Genomic DNA, 16,441 nt, shown 5'->3' with positions numbered 1-16,441 from the left:
AAAAATAATAATAATAATAACAAAAGCATAAAAATAAAACGTAATAAAGAATCCTCCCATAGATGAAGTCTAAGAAGAATGACGTCATGGAACGATGACGTCATGTAATGACGTCATTGAATAGCGACATCATGGAGGTGACGAGATCGAAAAAATCTTCCTTCAGCGGAAGAGGTGGAGACGGCGACCATATGGCACTGGGCGACCGTCTTGGCTCGGGTCAGCCAAGAGCTGTGCTCTTTGGTTCGTGAGGGTTTCCAAGAGCGCTCTTGAAGCTACAAAGACTATTCTGAGCTCTTTGTAGCTTTGGTGCCCCGGTAGTCACGTGGTCTGTGTGTATGAAATCTATCGACCACACTCGGGAAATGTACTAGATTTTTTTCTTTGTGTTGTACTGTTGTGTTCGTTCTCGCGACGTGACGTGATGTGACGTGACACGACGTGATATGACGTGACGCGAGGTGACGTGACGTAATGCGACGTGGCGTGACACCACGTGGAGTGATGCGACGTGACGTAACGTGATGCGACGTGACACTTGGGGTGACACGACGTGACGTGATGCGGTTATGTTATGTGACGCGACGTGACATCACGCAATGTGACGTGACATGACGCGACGTGACGCGATGGGATATGACGCAATGCGACACGACGCAATGCGACATGACGCAAAGTGACATGACGTGATAAAGCGTGACGTCACGTCACTCAACGCAACGAGACTGACTCGTAGGGTAGTGCCAAGTGTCATTCAGGGCCACTTCAAAAAGATTTTATTCATTCATTCATTCATTCATTCATTTATCTATTTATTTGTGTATTTGTTTATTTATTTATTGGTTTGTTTGTTTATTACTTGTCCATTCGTCTATTTATTTTTGTATTTATTTTCATTTTCTTATTTGTCTATTTTTTTTATTCTGGTCTTTCCTCGGGACTTCAAGAGTCTAACACCAAGTGACGTCACAGCAGCGAGGCTGTTGGAAGGACCTCTCGCATGGGCCAAAATGGCCCTTAGTTTGATGGGCGTCAGATAGGACACTCTCCCTCTCGTGACCCAGATAACACTCCAGCCATGAGCGTGTAAAGGCTCTTCTGTGCTCAATTAAATCGGCTGACGTCAATTAAGAGGCAAAATCTTTCAAGTTTTCAAGTTTCTTTTTCATTTATTCATCTATTTATTTGTTTATTCATCTAATTTATTGATCTATTTTTATTTATTTCATTTATTTATCTATTCATTTATCTATTTGTTATCTATTTACTTTTTGCCTACTTGAGGGGTGGTTAGATATTACGTCATGTCGCGTCAATTCATGTCACGTCACAAGATAAAATTAAACGTAACAAAACACAATAAACAAGAACAAGATCAACCAAAAAATAAAGTGAAATAGAATGAAATAGTGTAAGATAAAATAGAGATGAAAAAATACGATTGGCAGACATTAAGATGTAATGATTAAATGTTATCCACCAAAGTCCCTTTGAAACTTCTGGAACCTAAGGCGACGATGCAGAGGTCGTTCACCCAGGACCCTAAGGTCCCAAGGCGCCCTCAGAGGCCCGATGAAATGAAGGACATTAATCAACATTGATAGAAAAAATATCTAAAGAACAAGAAAATTAACTTTAGAAAAAAAAGCGTTATGACGTCATGTCGTGGAGTAGCAGTTCATTGTCTCTCTAACTTGCGCGTTATATTGTAGCATTTAATATATATATATATATATATATATATATATATATATATATATATATATATATATATATATATATAATATATTTACATTCTAGTATTTTGAGATGGAAATTACCTCGTACCATCTAGACAACGAATGATGCAGAACTAGAGAAAAGCGTTTAGCAAGCAAGGAAGCAGGCAAGTGAGGAAGTTGATATTGTGGTGAGTTCTGGACACCTGGTCGATACGCCAACCACGGGAATGAGGCGCCCTTCTTCATCGAGGCCAGTGTGGGCGTGCGTGAGGAGCGGGAGGGTGAGGAGGAGGAAGAGGAGGAGAACGTGGAGGAGGAGACTGAGGAAGAGGAGGAGGAGGATAAGGAGGAGGAGACCGAAGCGGAGGAGGAGGCGGAGGAGGAGGACATGGAGGAGGAGTAGGAGGCGGAAGAAGAGAGGAAGGAGGAGGAGGAGGAGTAGGAGACTGAGGCGGAGGAAGAGGAGGAAGAGGAGGAGGAGGAGGAGGAGGGTAAGAGGTGTGTCTGCACGCCCGTCAGTTACTCAGCAAAGTGGGCGGAGCAGTTTGTCCTGTGGGCGGAGAGAGAGAGCGATAAGGATGACGAGAGAGAGAGAGAGAGAGAGAGAGAGAGAGAGAGAGAGAGAGAGAGAGAGGGAGAGGGAGAGAGAGGGAGGGAGGGAGGGGGCGACGGGACCTTCACAAAGGACTGGGAGGAAGGACCCAAGTAAGGTCCTTCTGGAAGGACAAAGAAGTAAATAGCCGAAGACAAGATGATCATCTAGTTCTGGTTCTAGTTTTAGTCCTAATTCTAGTTTCTAGTCATATTGTCTAGTTCTAGTCCCTATTTCTAGTCTCTAGTTCTAGTTTCTAGTTCTTGTATAGTTCCAGTCCCTATTTCTAGTCTCTAGTTTTAGTTTCTAGTTCTAGTGTCTAGATCTAGTCCTAGTTCTGGTTCTAGTTCTGTTCTTAGTTCTATTATCTAGTTCTAGCCCCTATTTCTAGTCTCTAGTTCTAGTTTTTAGTTTTCGTCTAGCTCCAGCCCCTATTTCTAGTCTCTAGTTCTAGCTTCTAGTTCTAGTCTCTAGTTATAGTTCTGGTCCCAGTTCTGTTCCTAGTTCTATTGTCTAGTTCCAGTCCCTATTTCTAGTCTCTGATTTTAGTTTCTAGTTCTAGTTCTAGTCTCTATATCTAACCTAGTTCTGGTCCTAGTTCTCTTCCTAGCTCTTTTGTCTAATTCAAGTCCCTTTTTCTAGTCTCTAGTTCTAGTTTCTAGTTCCCCTAGTTCTGGCCTCTAGATATACTCGTAGTGCTAGTTCTGGTCCTAGTTCTACTGTCTAGTTCGAGTCCCTATTTCTAGTCTATAGTTCTAGTTCTATTCTCTAGATCTAGTTTCTAGTTCTAGTCTCAAGTGCTAGTTTCTAGTTCTATTGTCTAGTTTGAGTCCCTATTCCTAGTCTCAAGATCTAGTCCTAATTCTGGTCTAAGTTCTGTTCCTAGTTCTATTGTCTAGTTCGAGTTCCTATTTCTAGTTTCTGGCTCTAGTTCCTAGTTATAGTCTCTAGATCTAGTCCTAGTTCTGGCCCTAGCCCTGTTCTTAGTTCTATTTTCTAGTTCGAGTTCCTATTTCTAGTCTCTAGTTCTAGTTTCTAGTTCTAGTCCTAGTTCTGGCCTCGGTAACCAATGGAAGATATTTGTCAAAGATTAGTTTTTATTTATTCTTTTCTATTATTTATTTATTTATCTATTTATCTTGTTCATAAGTTCGTTTATTCATCTATTCATTTTTGTTTATTTTTTATTTATTCATTCATGTATTTACTAATCTATTTGTTTAATCTATTGTCATAATCTATACATGCATATATATATATATATATGCATATATATATATATATATATATATATATATATATATATATATATATATGCATGCATTGTTAAAATCGACAGAAGATCAACAACCTCACTAACGCTGTCGATTTTAACAATGCATGCATACAAGAGAATCTGCTCCCCAGATATATATATATATATATATATATATATATATATATATATATATACATATATATATATATAAATATATATAATATATATGTAATGTATGACAAGAATTTTGTCAGATTGCATGACTATTGTTACCCCAAGCTGGAAGTAAGTTTGATGGAACTCCCGAGGACCAACAACAGACTTGCAAGAAATATATATATTTTTCTCGGGAATATGTTCCCGAAATTATTTTTTCTATATAATTTTAGAAGGTAAACAAATCAATTGATTATCTAATCAGCCTTCTAGTTTTTTTTTTATTATTCTCTCTCTTTTGTTTCTCTTTTCTTTTTACTCTTTATTTTCCTTTCTTTTTCTCTCTCTTCCACTTGCTTTCTCTTTCTTTTTTCTTCCTCTTTCTCTATTTACCTCTCTTTCCTTCTCTTTCTTTCTCTCTTTCATTCTCTCACAGCAGGACCAGTTCTGAGAACCAATTACCTCGTCGCCGCCCACGAGGGACCTTGTTCTCCGTCTGGACGCCATTTTGTCCATTCCCGCCCCTCGGCTGTTCATGGGACCGCGCGGTAGTCCGGCGGACAAAGTGTCGAACTCATGAGCAGGCGGTCGTGAGTCAGATTCCCGGGAACCGCTGCGGAGGCTTTCTGTGTTGGTTCCCGTCGGCCCTGGCCAGGCGGGGAGGCGACCCAACGTCGGAAAAAAAAAAAAAGAAAAAAAAAAAAAAGAAAAAAAACGGCTTGTTGTAACTGACAGGGTTTTGCCCTGCCACGGGGTTTCTCACTTCCCACAGCGTGGGGGATGGGATGGTGAGTAAGGCTGATCATTGAGACTCAACTTTCCCCTTTTTCTTTTGGTCAGACAAAGTGGCGGTCAAGGTCATCGAGAAGGCGAAACTTGACCAAAAGACGCAGCGGATGTTGGCACGGGAGATTGCAAACATGGATGCGGTCAACCACCCTTGTCTCATAAGGTAAGTTGGCAGCAACTGGTGTCAGTTCTAAGATAAGTTGGCAGGAACTTTTGGTGTCATTTTAACCATTGCCTCCAGTTTCACTACATGAATAAAAAAAACCGCAGCCCCATATTGGCCGGCAACGATTCTCTGATCCTCCCACAGAACTCTTTGGGAAGAAATATTGGAGTGTTGTGTTGTGTGAGAGTGAGGCTGTTTCTTATGTCATTAGCCCAAAGTTATAGAAACAGAAGATCAGTCGCCGGTTGTAAGCTCTCTATGTGTGGAAAAGTGTAAGAAATACAGATGAAGTATATATATTATGGAGAGAGATTTTGGGGTCAGTCCTGGGATCGAGTGCCAGCCCGTCAGGGCCACTGGCCCTCAACTCTTGGTTTTCTCATTGATATTGATCATTTTGACGTAAGTGGGAGTAGTAAACACAGGAGTCTTAGTCCGAGTTCATTCCCGACTAGTTTCTCGCAGATGCGATTTTCATGTCTGCAAAAGTCCATCTGCGAGACTGGTCAGGAACAAACTCGGACTAAGACTCCTGTGAGAGTAGGAAACACAGGAGCCCGAGTTTATTCCTGACTAGTTTCGTAGATGTGTTTTTCATGCCTTTGAAAAAAAACAGGTCGGCGAAACTGGTCAGGAATAAACTCAGACTATAAAACTCTTGTGTTTCTAACTCCCATTTCCCTGTCAGAAAGTCTCATTATTCATGATTTTCTTTGCCCAATTTCGAAAAAGCAGTAAAGGCGATTGATTTCTGTGTTTTGCTTGCAAAACGATCCTTGTCCCACTACGCAAATTTATAAGCTCTTCCTTTTCATTGTATTTTTTTGTTTTGTTTTGTTTTAGATCGATGCACACTAAGCACTTCTCACTAGCATGCTATTTGCTTTCGCTACTTCGTTTGAGTAGAAACGACTTCAGTTACGACATTTTTTTTTTTTTTCAAAATTCAAATTACTCTTACGTCATAGAGTGAGAAACTGAATGACGAACTAAAAGAAGTTAATTCTAAGCAAAGTTTAAATACATTATTGAGACGTCCTAACAGAAGTCTAGAATATTGTAACCAAAGTCGTTTCTACTCAAACGAAATAGCAAAACCAAGAAGCATGCTAGCCATAATAAAAGCTATATATGACGTCACTCTAGAAAAAAGGTGAACACCAATCTCTAAAGGATTTGAGCATTAACATGATTTATAAAGTTCAAATCATTGCGAAGACTTGTACTGATGTTTATTACAAAGGATTACATAGGAAGAGTATGCCGACAGGAGACCTTTTGGTCCATAACTAGGTTTCATGCGAAAGAAAAAACATATAAGAAACAAATAAATAAATTAATAAACATAAGTAAATAAATAAGAAATGAAATAAATAGGTAATTATAAACAATAAACAAACAGATAAACGTAATAAATAAAAAAAAAAAAAATAAATGTTCACATTTAGTGACGTCAGCCAGGCTCCCCGTTTTCTTTACAAGATGACCTACTGCCTAACTTGGATGTCACTCGTGACATTATTTATATATCTTATTCTGGTTAGATATAGACGACGTTATGGGCCCTACTTAACCAGCGCTTCTATCCTATTGGACAATCTCACGCTGCTGAGGACATTCATGTAAAATGTCACTGCGTCCAAAGTGGGCTGGGACGGGGAGGGGGAAGGGGAAGGGGAAGGGGGGAGTTTGAGAGCGCACGCGCGTGCGTGTGTACCTCGTTATCTGCTATTAGTTTCGTTTATGAGCTCGTGTATCCTACGAAAGAGCGACACATCGGATATGTGGGATCATTATGCACGTGTACCCCGCCATCTCGAAGAGAAAATAAAAATCTAACCCAAAATGGAGATTAAAGATTTTTTTTCTTAATTATTATCGGTAACGACCTCCAGTAATGAAGAAGGGAGAGTTAGGCTATCCTCCCCAAAGGATGGAGAACTGTCACTTCATCCCAATTCTAAGGTCACATCCATTATACAACACAAACAACCCTCCCATTATCCTTGATCTACACCAGAACCTTAATACACCACCAGAACCCTTTTATCGACCATCAGAACCTTTCTCTCACCACCAGAACGCTTCTCTTTACCACCAGAACGCTTCTCTTTACCACCAGATTCCCCCAGCTTTACACCAGAACCCTTATCTCTACACCAGAACCTTTCTGTCACTGCTAGAACCCATGAGAATCCTCGTTTCTACACCAGAACCCTTCTGTCGACCACCAGAACTTTTCTCTCACCACCAGAACCCTTCTCTTTACCACCAGATTCCCCAGCTTTACACCATAACCCTTCTGTCACTGCTAGAACCCCTGAGAATCCTCGTTTCTACACCAGAACCTTTCTCACACTACGAGAACCCTTCTCTCACCAAAACGTTTCTCAATGTCGGAACCATTCCATCAACCACCAGAACCTTCATATCTACACCAGAACCCTCATCTTTGCGTCAGAACCATTTTCTACCCTACCAGAACCTTCATCTCGACCACCAGAACCCTTCTGTCGACAATCAGGACCTTCATCTCGCCCACCAGAACCCCCATATTTACACCAGATCCCTTCACACTACCAGAACCCTCATCTCTACTTCAGAATCCTCATCTTTACCCCAGAACCCTGATCTAGATCAATAGAACCCTTCTATCATCAGAACCCTTCTCTCTACAAGAACCATTTTCTTTACTACCAGAACCATCTCTACTTCTGAATTCCCATCTTGACCCCAGAACCCTCGTCTAGACCACTAGAACCTTTGTCAACCACCAGAACCCTCATCTCTACACCAGAAACCCCATTTTTACACCAGAACCTTTCTCTCGATAGCCAGAACGTTTGTTAACACCACCAGAACCCTCATCTTGACCATTAGAACTCCTCCATTAAGCACCAAAAACCCCACCATTAACCACCAGAGCCCTCATTTCCACACCAGAACCCTTACCAATGCTCCAGAACCTTCATCTTGACCACTAGAACTCCTCTATTAAGCACCAAATCCCCTCCATTAACCACCAGAACCCTTACAAATTCTCCAGAGCCCTCATCTTGACCACTAGAACTCCTCCATTAAGCACCAAAACCCTCCATTAACCACCAGAACCCTCATTTTCACACAGAGAACCATCATCTTGACCACTAGAACTCCTCCATTAACCACCAGAACCCTCATTTTCACAGAGAACAATCATCTTGACCACTAGAACTCCATTAACCACCAGAACCCTCATTTCCACACCAGAACCCTTACCAATAGTCCAGAACCCTCATCTTGACCACTAGAACTCCATTAAGCACCAAAACCCCTTCATTAACCACCAGAACCCTCATTTCCACACAGAGAACCCTCATCTTGACCACTAGAACTCCTCCATTAACCACCAGAACACCTCATTTCCACACCAGAACCCTCATTTCCACACCAGAACCCTTACCAATACTCCAGAACCCTCATCTTGACCACTAGAACTCCTCCATTAAGCACCAAAACCCCTCCATTAACCACCAGAACCCTCACCAATACTCCAGAACCTTCATCTTGACCACTAGAACTCTTCCTTTAAACACCAAAACCCCTCCATTAACCACCAGAACCCTTACCAATAACCCCAGAACATCTTGACAACTAGAACCCCATTAACCACCAGAACCCTCATTTCCACACCAGAACCCTTACCAATACTCCAGAACCCTCATCTTGACCACTAGAACTCCTCCATTAAGCACCAAAACCCCTCCATTAACCACCAGAACCCTCACCAATACTCCAGAACCTTCATCTTGACCACTAGAACTCTTCCTTTAAACACCAAAACCCCTCCATTAACCACCAGAACCCTTACCAATACCCCCAGAACATCTTGACAACTAGAACCCCATTAACCACCAGAACCCTTCCTCAGACACCACCTACACAGATCTCCGCTCACCTTCCTCCATTCCCTTCCGCAGACTCTTCGAAGTCGTGGAGACTCTGTCCAGGATCCACCTGGTCCTCGAATACGCTCACGGCGGGGAGCTCTTCAACAAGGTCACTGCCGAAGGGCGTCTGGAGGAGACGAGCGCGGCGCATCTCTACGCGCAGATCCTGGGGGCCATCACACATCTGGTAAGGTTCTTCCTCTAACGCTGAGGCAATTTTCTGGAAGTCTAAGACCGATCCATGGCGTGTCGAATTGGCGCGGAAGTATTTCTAATTTGTTTGGGATTTATGTTCTTCTCCGGACACTCAAAAAGTGACCTGTAGGTTGTCAAAATGATGCGGATACTTTTTTATTTTTTTTTTTTTAGTTTGTTTTAGATTTAGAATATCTCGTGCTCTTTCATTTCATTTTTGTATTTGTTTGTTTGCATATTTAGTTGTCTATATATTTGCTCGCATATTTGTTTATTAATACATCTAAATATGTGTTTATTATTCGGTTACTTGGCTCTTTATGTGTTTGTTGACCTATTCATTTATTTATCTATTTTTTTTTTTATAAAATTAAAGTATATCACTGGAACAAAGAAAGAAATGTTTGCACAATCGAGCGGGGAGGGGGGGGAGAGGGAAGCGGGAGGGGGGGGAGAGGGAAGCGGGAGAGGGAAAGGAAAGGGGAAGAGAGGGGAGAGAAGGAGGGAAGAGGGGGATGAAGGAGAGAGGGAAGGAGAGGGAGAAAGGGAGGGAGAGGAAGAGGGAGGGGAATAGGATTGAAGGGGAAGGAGGGAGGGAAGGGAAAGGGAGGGAGGAAGGGGAGGGGAGGAAGGGAGGAAAGGAGAAGGGAGGAAGAGGGAAGGAAGGGAGAGGGAGGGAGGGAGGGAGGAAGGAAGGGAAGGGAAAGGGATGGGAGGGGAGGGAGTAGGAGGAGGAGGGGGGAGGAAAAGTGAGAGGAAGATGGGAGAAAAAAGGAGGGGAGGAAAGGAGGGAAGAGGAAAGGGAGGGAAGGGAAAGGGAGGGAAGGGAAAGGGAGGGAAGGGAAAGGGAGGGAGGACACGGGAGGGGAAGAAGGGAGAAAAAGTAGGAGGAAAGGAGGAAAGAGGAAGGGGAGGGAAAGGAAAAGGAGGGAGGAGAGGGGAGGAGGGAGGAACGAATGGAAGGGAGGGGAGGGGAGGGTAGGGGAGGAGGGAAGAAGGGAAATAGAGACTGACGACAAACAGAAAACGGAAAGGTTAGAAATGTAATAAATAAATAAATAGATAACTAAATAAATAGAATAAATATATACAAGACAACAAGCAAGAACCTTCCTGACGGCGTTGTGCCCGATGTACTCTCCCTCCGCAGCACGGCCTATCCATCATCCACCGCGACATCAAGGCGGAGAACGTCTTCTTCGCGGGGCCCAACACGGTCAAGGTGGGCGACTTCGGGTTCTCGACGAGGGTGTCCGCCCTCGAGCAACAACTGAGTACCTTCTGCGGGTCACCGCCGTACGCAGCGCCCGAACTCTACAAGGATGAGTCCTACGTGGGCCCCGCCGTCGACGTCTGGGCCCTTGGGGTTCTCCTTTTCTTCATGCTCACCGCTGACATGCCCTTCAAGGTGAGTGGGCTGCCCCCCCCCCCTCCAGACCTTTAGCCTTGTTGAAGGGGGAGCTTTAGAGGGGACCCGTTGGTCGTGATCCTGGTAATGTTGTCACTCTCGACCTCCTCTTGTTTGTCTGAGAACAGTGGTTGTGTCGCGTTTCCTTCTTCTTTCTTCTCATGGGGAGATTTCTCTTTTTGTGTTAAATGGTTTGTCCACTATGCTGGGAACTGGGTTTGTTTGTCACTGGCTAATAGTAATAGTAGTATAAGTAGCAGTAGGAGGAGGAGGAGGAGGAAGAGGAGGAGGAAGAGGATGAGGAAGAGGATGAGGAAGAGGAAAAGGAAGAAGAGGAAGAGGAGCAGAGAAGAGAATGGGGAGAAGAGGAGGATGGAGAAGGAAGAGAGAGGAGCAATCATGTTATCGTCTTATGTGGGAAAAAGTGGAGAAAAAATAAATAAAATTGACTAGAGATTTTGTGGCCCAATCTGGGGAGTGTGTGCCATCAACCTTGGGGCTGCACCTCCACATGGCAGTAAGGATGTTGATGAGCTTTGGAAACTTTGGAAACAATCTGGCATCATTCTTGATTTTCGTGTCTTCAGTATGGCAGTTGTATCTGAGGCAATTGGAGTTTATTAGGTTGATTATGTGTTGTTGTTTTAATGTACAGTAATTTCTAATCCTACTAATTTCAAATACCGGACAAACTTTGGGATATAACGGATTTGTCCGGTATTTCCATGGGATGTAACAGATCCCCTGTTATAACGGATCTTCGGATATAATGACAAACCCCTGTCCCCCTATTGTCCTTTATATCGAGGGTTTACGGTAGTGTCATGACCTGAGCATAAGTGTTCTTGTGCACTTCTGTCTTGTCTTGAGTAATTTCTCTTTTAAAATTATTTTTAGTGAGTTCAGTGATATGAAATTTTAGGAGTCTGTATGCAAGTGTACTTTGCAATGAGTGGAATAATTTTGGTTAAAAAAAAAATAAATAAATAAAAAAAGGTGTCATCCCTTCCATGAATGAAAGCATTTGGCTTACAATCTCTTTTTTTTTTTTTTGACAGGCGAGCACTGTGGGAGGCCTGAAGAGGTACATCCTAGATGGAAGGTATGAGATGCCAGAGTACCTGACAGCAGAGGCGAAGAACGTGATCAGTCGAATATTGGTCCAAACACCCTCGGAACGTCTCAGCCTCCAGGAAATCACAACTCACCCTTGGGTGGCCCTGGTGGCCAAGCCACCCCCACCTTTCCCCTCCTACGTGTCCTTCCCGAGACTTCACCTAGACACAAATGAACGAACCCCACAGGAGGAAGAGGCTCTTGCCGGTATGGCTAAGTATGGAATCACCGATGAAATGGTGAGGGACGGAACACCCCTGGGGGCTCGGTCCCCCTCCATCTCCACATACAGGATCCTCATGCATCGGATTATCCTGAAGGAGATGGAGAAGAATGAAACGGACTCTGCCCCCAGCAAACATGTCAATGCAGAGAGTAATAGTGGAGATGATGATGGTAATGATGGTAGCGGTGGTGATAGTAGTAAGGGACAGAATGGGAAAGCAGTGGCTAATGGTGGTGGTTTCAGTTGTGACTCTTCGCCTCGCAAACTCAAAGAACGGCTGAAGAATGGATTCTCTTCACCTGTGCATCATGTCAAGTCAAAAGCGTGCATCATTGTCTAAGCGGAAACTAGATTACCCACAAGCATGCAAAGACTTTTTGTAAATCTGTGTAGACCAACCATGTGTCTACATGTACCAAGAAGTCTGCACAGATGACCCACAGGATGTGCAGACTACCTAAAGAACTGCACAGACAACCCACACATACACAACCCCAACTGCAATTCTGTGTCGAAAAATTTGTACCCTTATTCAGCAAAGCTGCAGCAAAAGCCAATCCTAAACCTAAGACCATCTACACTCCTAAATCTCTTCCATCCAAGGACCAACCTTCAGGTGAATGCAGTTGTAAGGCATCAACCAAAACAAAACACATAAGATGCATCTCAATCGAAGAACTTCAACTCGTGAAGATGTTATAAAGACTATCACTGGGAGAGACTTTTTTTTAATTTCATGTAAACTAAAACCTTTTTTAAACCCAAATGCATGCTAGCAAAGCATCTAAAAGATAAATTTCCCAGTTGTACATACACCATCACTGACATATACACTACAACTCTGAAACATGCACTAAATTCCATTGCTATGGTGATGACAGTCATAAGTTTTTCCTGGTTAACACCATACAATTTTATTCACCTGAAGGTCAAACTCTGAACAGAATGAGGACTTAATTTACCAAGATCTCGTTTTGTATGAAGACTGCATCTCAGTGGAACAAAATCTTCCAATGTTGACGAGAAGAAAGTCTATCACTGTAACGAAGGAGTGAAGCTGGTAAGGCACTTAAAGGTGCATTTAGCAACAGCTCAAGCAATGACCTTTGTCCCATATAATTCAAGAGCTAAAATTAATAAAAAATATGATGCATAACCTTCACCTCCATCTCCATTCCAGGACACGTGAATGGTGATAGGAGACAATTTTGGTCATCTCGTTAATCATATAATACAAAGAAAAATGGGATTTGGCTTATATGAACTAACTCTGAGCAGACACTGTAGTCACACTTAAACTTGTACATCCCAATCTTGACATATTACTTTGCCACCTGGAGGCTGTGTCATAACTGACCACATTAGATCTAGAAAAAAAGAAAAAATAATCATGTTTCTGTTCTATGAAGAATTTTGGTAAAATAAACACTGAGAGAAAATAAAGACAATAAAAGAATTAATATTCAATCAAATTGGCAAATTGCAAACCAACTCCCCAGGAAAAATTAGGGAAGAAAATCTCTGCTGGGTGAGAATAATCCGTGTTTAGATAAGAGCACTCTTTGAAAACATGGTTAATGTTTGTCTTTATGTATGAACAAATGTGTATTCCATTGCAGTGTCACACAGCAGCTGCAATACCTGTTACACCATGGAAATGCTGTAGCTGATAGAAACATGTGCATCAACAATAAGTGGTTTTAATTACTTGACCGAGTATATTGGCAGTTTCACTGTAGCAAAAGAAAAATTATGGGCATTTCAAAGACTGGATTATGAAATGGACATGTCAGATATACCCTGCCAATTCTTTTTTTTCAGTGGATTTCACTGTATTCCAACAGATGTGGCATATCAATTATTAATACAGTGTGGACAATAGCACTGCTATATCGGTAAGCATTTTGTGCCTGTAAATAGTGTTATGCTTATGGTATGATTATGTTTGGAACATTTTAGTGACTCCTTGACTTGAATCAAAGCAGTAAGAAATATGTGAGCATGTGGACAATTTAGCCAGAAGGTACAAGAAAAAATAAATGCCAACCACCATACCAAAATGATAAGTGGTATGTACTCTATAAAGAATGTGAGACTGAAATATTTCTAGACTCAATTCACATATGATATCTACAAAACATTCTCAGAAAAAAACTGAAAAAGAAAGACTTAAACCCAAATAGGTACTGACAAGTGGAATCTGGGTTCCTACTTCTTTACGTATGTAAACACACTTCCGTAGCATGATGGCAATGAATGTTGCTAATGTTATGCCACCTACATTTAAACTAGCAACTTGTGATACTTGTGACCACCATCAACCTTGTATTAGCTACTTGGTTATCAGCATCTGTTGTATATGGCTTGATGTTCTTTGAATTTGTGTGTAAATCTATATTTTATCATATGTATACTCACACATACACATTTATATACACATAGATGTATATATACATGTATAAACTATCATTGTATATAATGAGTACCTCAGTACCTCATATCAGAGAAAGACTAGCTTGTGCCTCTTAGAGGCAGTTGGTCCACCCCTGTCGTGCCTCCTACAGGAAGGGACGCCTCATGAGGTGTCCCGTCAGAGCGCAGGCCGCTCAAGTAAGGAAGGCTTTGCAGGAAAGACATTATTCCTTCCTCTCTCTACCTCCCTTCCTGTCTGACTACCCCCTTTTTTAATACCAATGAATCTTAGCAGTGTAACATGGAATTACAGCACTGGTGAATTTTATTTTTGTTTATTAAGTGATCTCAGTCCTACCAATATTGTTAATTTTCCAATTAAATTAGGCCTAATCCTTGCCACAATAGTGGTATTGTACATTTTGTTCTGAATGTTAATCAGGTGAATTTATTCAGCCAAGTAGCTGCTAGCTGCCACTGGATTTTAGTTTTCTGTGAACCAAAATCTGTCCCTCGTATGAATAAGATTATCTGCTTCGTGCCAGGGCAAACCATTTATTATGCCACTACATTGAAATTGATTACACAGAAGTCACTTAAAGATCTCTGTAGATCTCAAAATTATTTTAATGTTCCTGTCTCCATAGCAACCTTGTTCCCTCTACCCACCCTCTATATGCATATTTCCCTCACTTTCCTCATCCTACCTCCCCACCCTCCATTCCTTGCTGATGCAGCAATCTCTGCTGTGCAGCTGATTGCTGCGAAAGGCTTGTGACTCTGTAACAGCGGTACAGTTGACAACTAGTCTGTTTACCTTGCCAGCTTCACTGCTGCTTAAATCAGCCACCCGAAACTAATACAATGTATACAGTTGTATGTTAATCTGATAGCGTATTATTTCCATCCATCTCATCAGTGATAGAAGATCAGTGGAGGTAAATGGATATTAGTAGGGGACTGTACAAACTAGTCACAAGTGGTGATGACTAGTTAACTAGTCATGCACTGTCCAATGCAAGGAACTAGTCCTTTCAGTTAGACCTAGTTAGCTAGTCACAAGTAACTAGGCCCGATTATAGTAAATGATTATTTGTACCTCAGGATCAGTCAGCTATCATTGTATGGCTAGTTAACCCATTAAACTCCGATGACAAGATTCTTGTCATTTGGTCAAATAAAACAAAAAATCATAAAACACCAAAATGTTTGATCAAACAGCACCAGAAAAATATGACGTCAGTCCCGAAGCGAGGACTGACGTCATAATTTTTTTCTGGTGTTTGATAAAACATTTTGGTGTTTTATGATTTTTTGTTTTATTTGACCAAATGACAAGAATCTTGTCATCGGAGTTTAATGGGTTAATAAGTGATTGGTCATGTTTGGCTAATCCCATTTGACTATTTACATTTTGGCTAGTCCTAGTCAACAATTCATGGATAGCCAGGTTGTCAAATATATCAGGAATGAACAGGTCTATTGAACTAGCCATAGCTAGATCCAGGTAACTAGTTCACAAAGGCTAGACACAAGCAACTAGTTCCAAGTGGTTAGAACCTAGGAAACTAGCTATATATGGTCCTGTCAACTAGTCATGAGTGGCAATTATTGTATCTGTTGTCTTGTAACTAGATAGAAATAAAATGGAATTTACTGGAGTTGCTTATTTTCTCCTTTACAAAGGATTTTGGTGGGGGATAGCGGATGAAGGAGTATGCGTGAAAAATAAATTGACTCAGCCCGAAGGGATTTCTCCCCATCTTCCCCATTTCTGCATGAGGGGATGGAGAGGGAGGGGTCACCGATTTAATGAAATGGCCTTGCTGTGGATGTGCTGTCTTGTGACACTGCTTCTGACCCAGGGCAGTGGGTGAGATGCAGGGATGACCTGTCATCCAGGAGGAGCCAAGATAAGAGGGAGGGAGGGGGGTGGATGGGAGTGGAGTATATGGGGATGGGATGGGTGAGAGTGGATTTTATTCCTTTGTTTTTTGGCTACCTCCCTTTTAAAGAGCCTTTGGTATATGTATGTACAAAGGATATTTTTTTTTTTTTTCACTAGTGACAACTTCCCCAGGTATCTTGTACTTCTCCTAAATCCCGTTCCAGCATCATTCAACCCTCATCACCTCACTAGGAAGAGGACGGCAGAATCCTGAGGTGAAACTAGGGGAAAGGAAATCTGAGAGAGGAGGGCCAACTGTTGTCCCATCATCACATGGTACTTGTCAAGACCTAATCTCACACGGTGGGTTGCCAAGAATGAGGCAAAGCCGAGACTGACAGTATATTCAGTCACTAACAAATTTCCTCCTGGAAGCATCACAATCCACATGGGTGATGGTGTAGGCTCAGAAGTAATTTTTTTAATGGGATAAAGGGTGCCACAGTTAACAAGCAATCCATATAACAAAGGATTACAAAGGTTAGAGCATGCCAACAAGAGACCTTTTGGTCCATATATAGGTTG

The 16,441-nt window shown here is 42.0% G+C and overlaps 1 protein-coding gene across 3 annotated transcripts in view; it reads left to right on the top strand.

Moving 5' to 3' along the window:
* The window catches only part of LOC143027556 (serine/threonine-protein kinase NIM1-like), a 192,123-nt gene extending 176,498 nt beyond the window's left edge, over window positions 1-15,625 (top strand). For all 3 annotated transcript variants that reach the window (XM_076188864.1, XM_076188865.1, XM_076188866.1), the window contains 4 exons: window positions 4,568-4,679; window positions 8,642-8,798; window positions 9,957-10,214; window positions 11,273-15,625. In XM_076188864.1, the coding sequence (XP_076044979.1) occupies window positions 4,568-4,679; window positions 8,642-8,798; window positions 9,957-10,214; window positions 11,273-11,896 (1,151 nt within the window). In that variant the 3' untranslated portion in view covers window positions 11,897-15,625. The remainder of the gene's footprint in view (window positions 1-4,567; window positions 4,680-8,641; window positions 8,799-9,956; window positions 10,215-11,272) is intronic.
* Window positions 15,626-16,441: the final 816 nt, after the last annotated feature.

The sequence above is a fragment of the Oratosquilla oratoria genome, chromosome 8 (assembly GCF_046742065.1).
Source record: "Oratosquilla oratoria isolate Oo_2021 chromosome 8, ASM4674206v1, whole genome shotgun sequence".
Classification (NCBI taxonomy): Eukaryota; Metazoa; Arthropoda; class Malacostraca; order Stomatopoda; family Squillidae; genus Oratosquilla; species Oratosquilla oratoria.
Note: the sequence above shows the minus strand (reverse complement) of the source record. Positions and strands in the feature narration are given on the sequence as shown.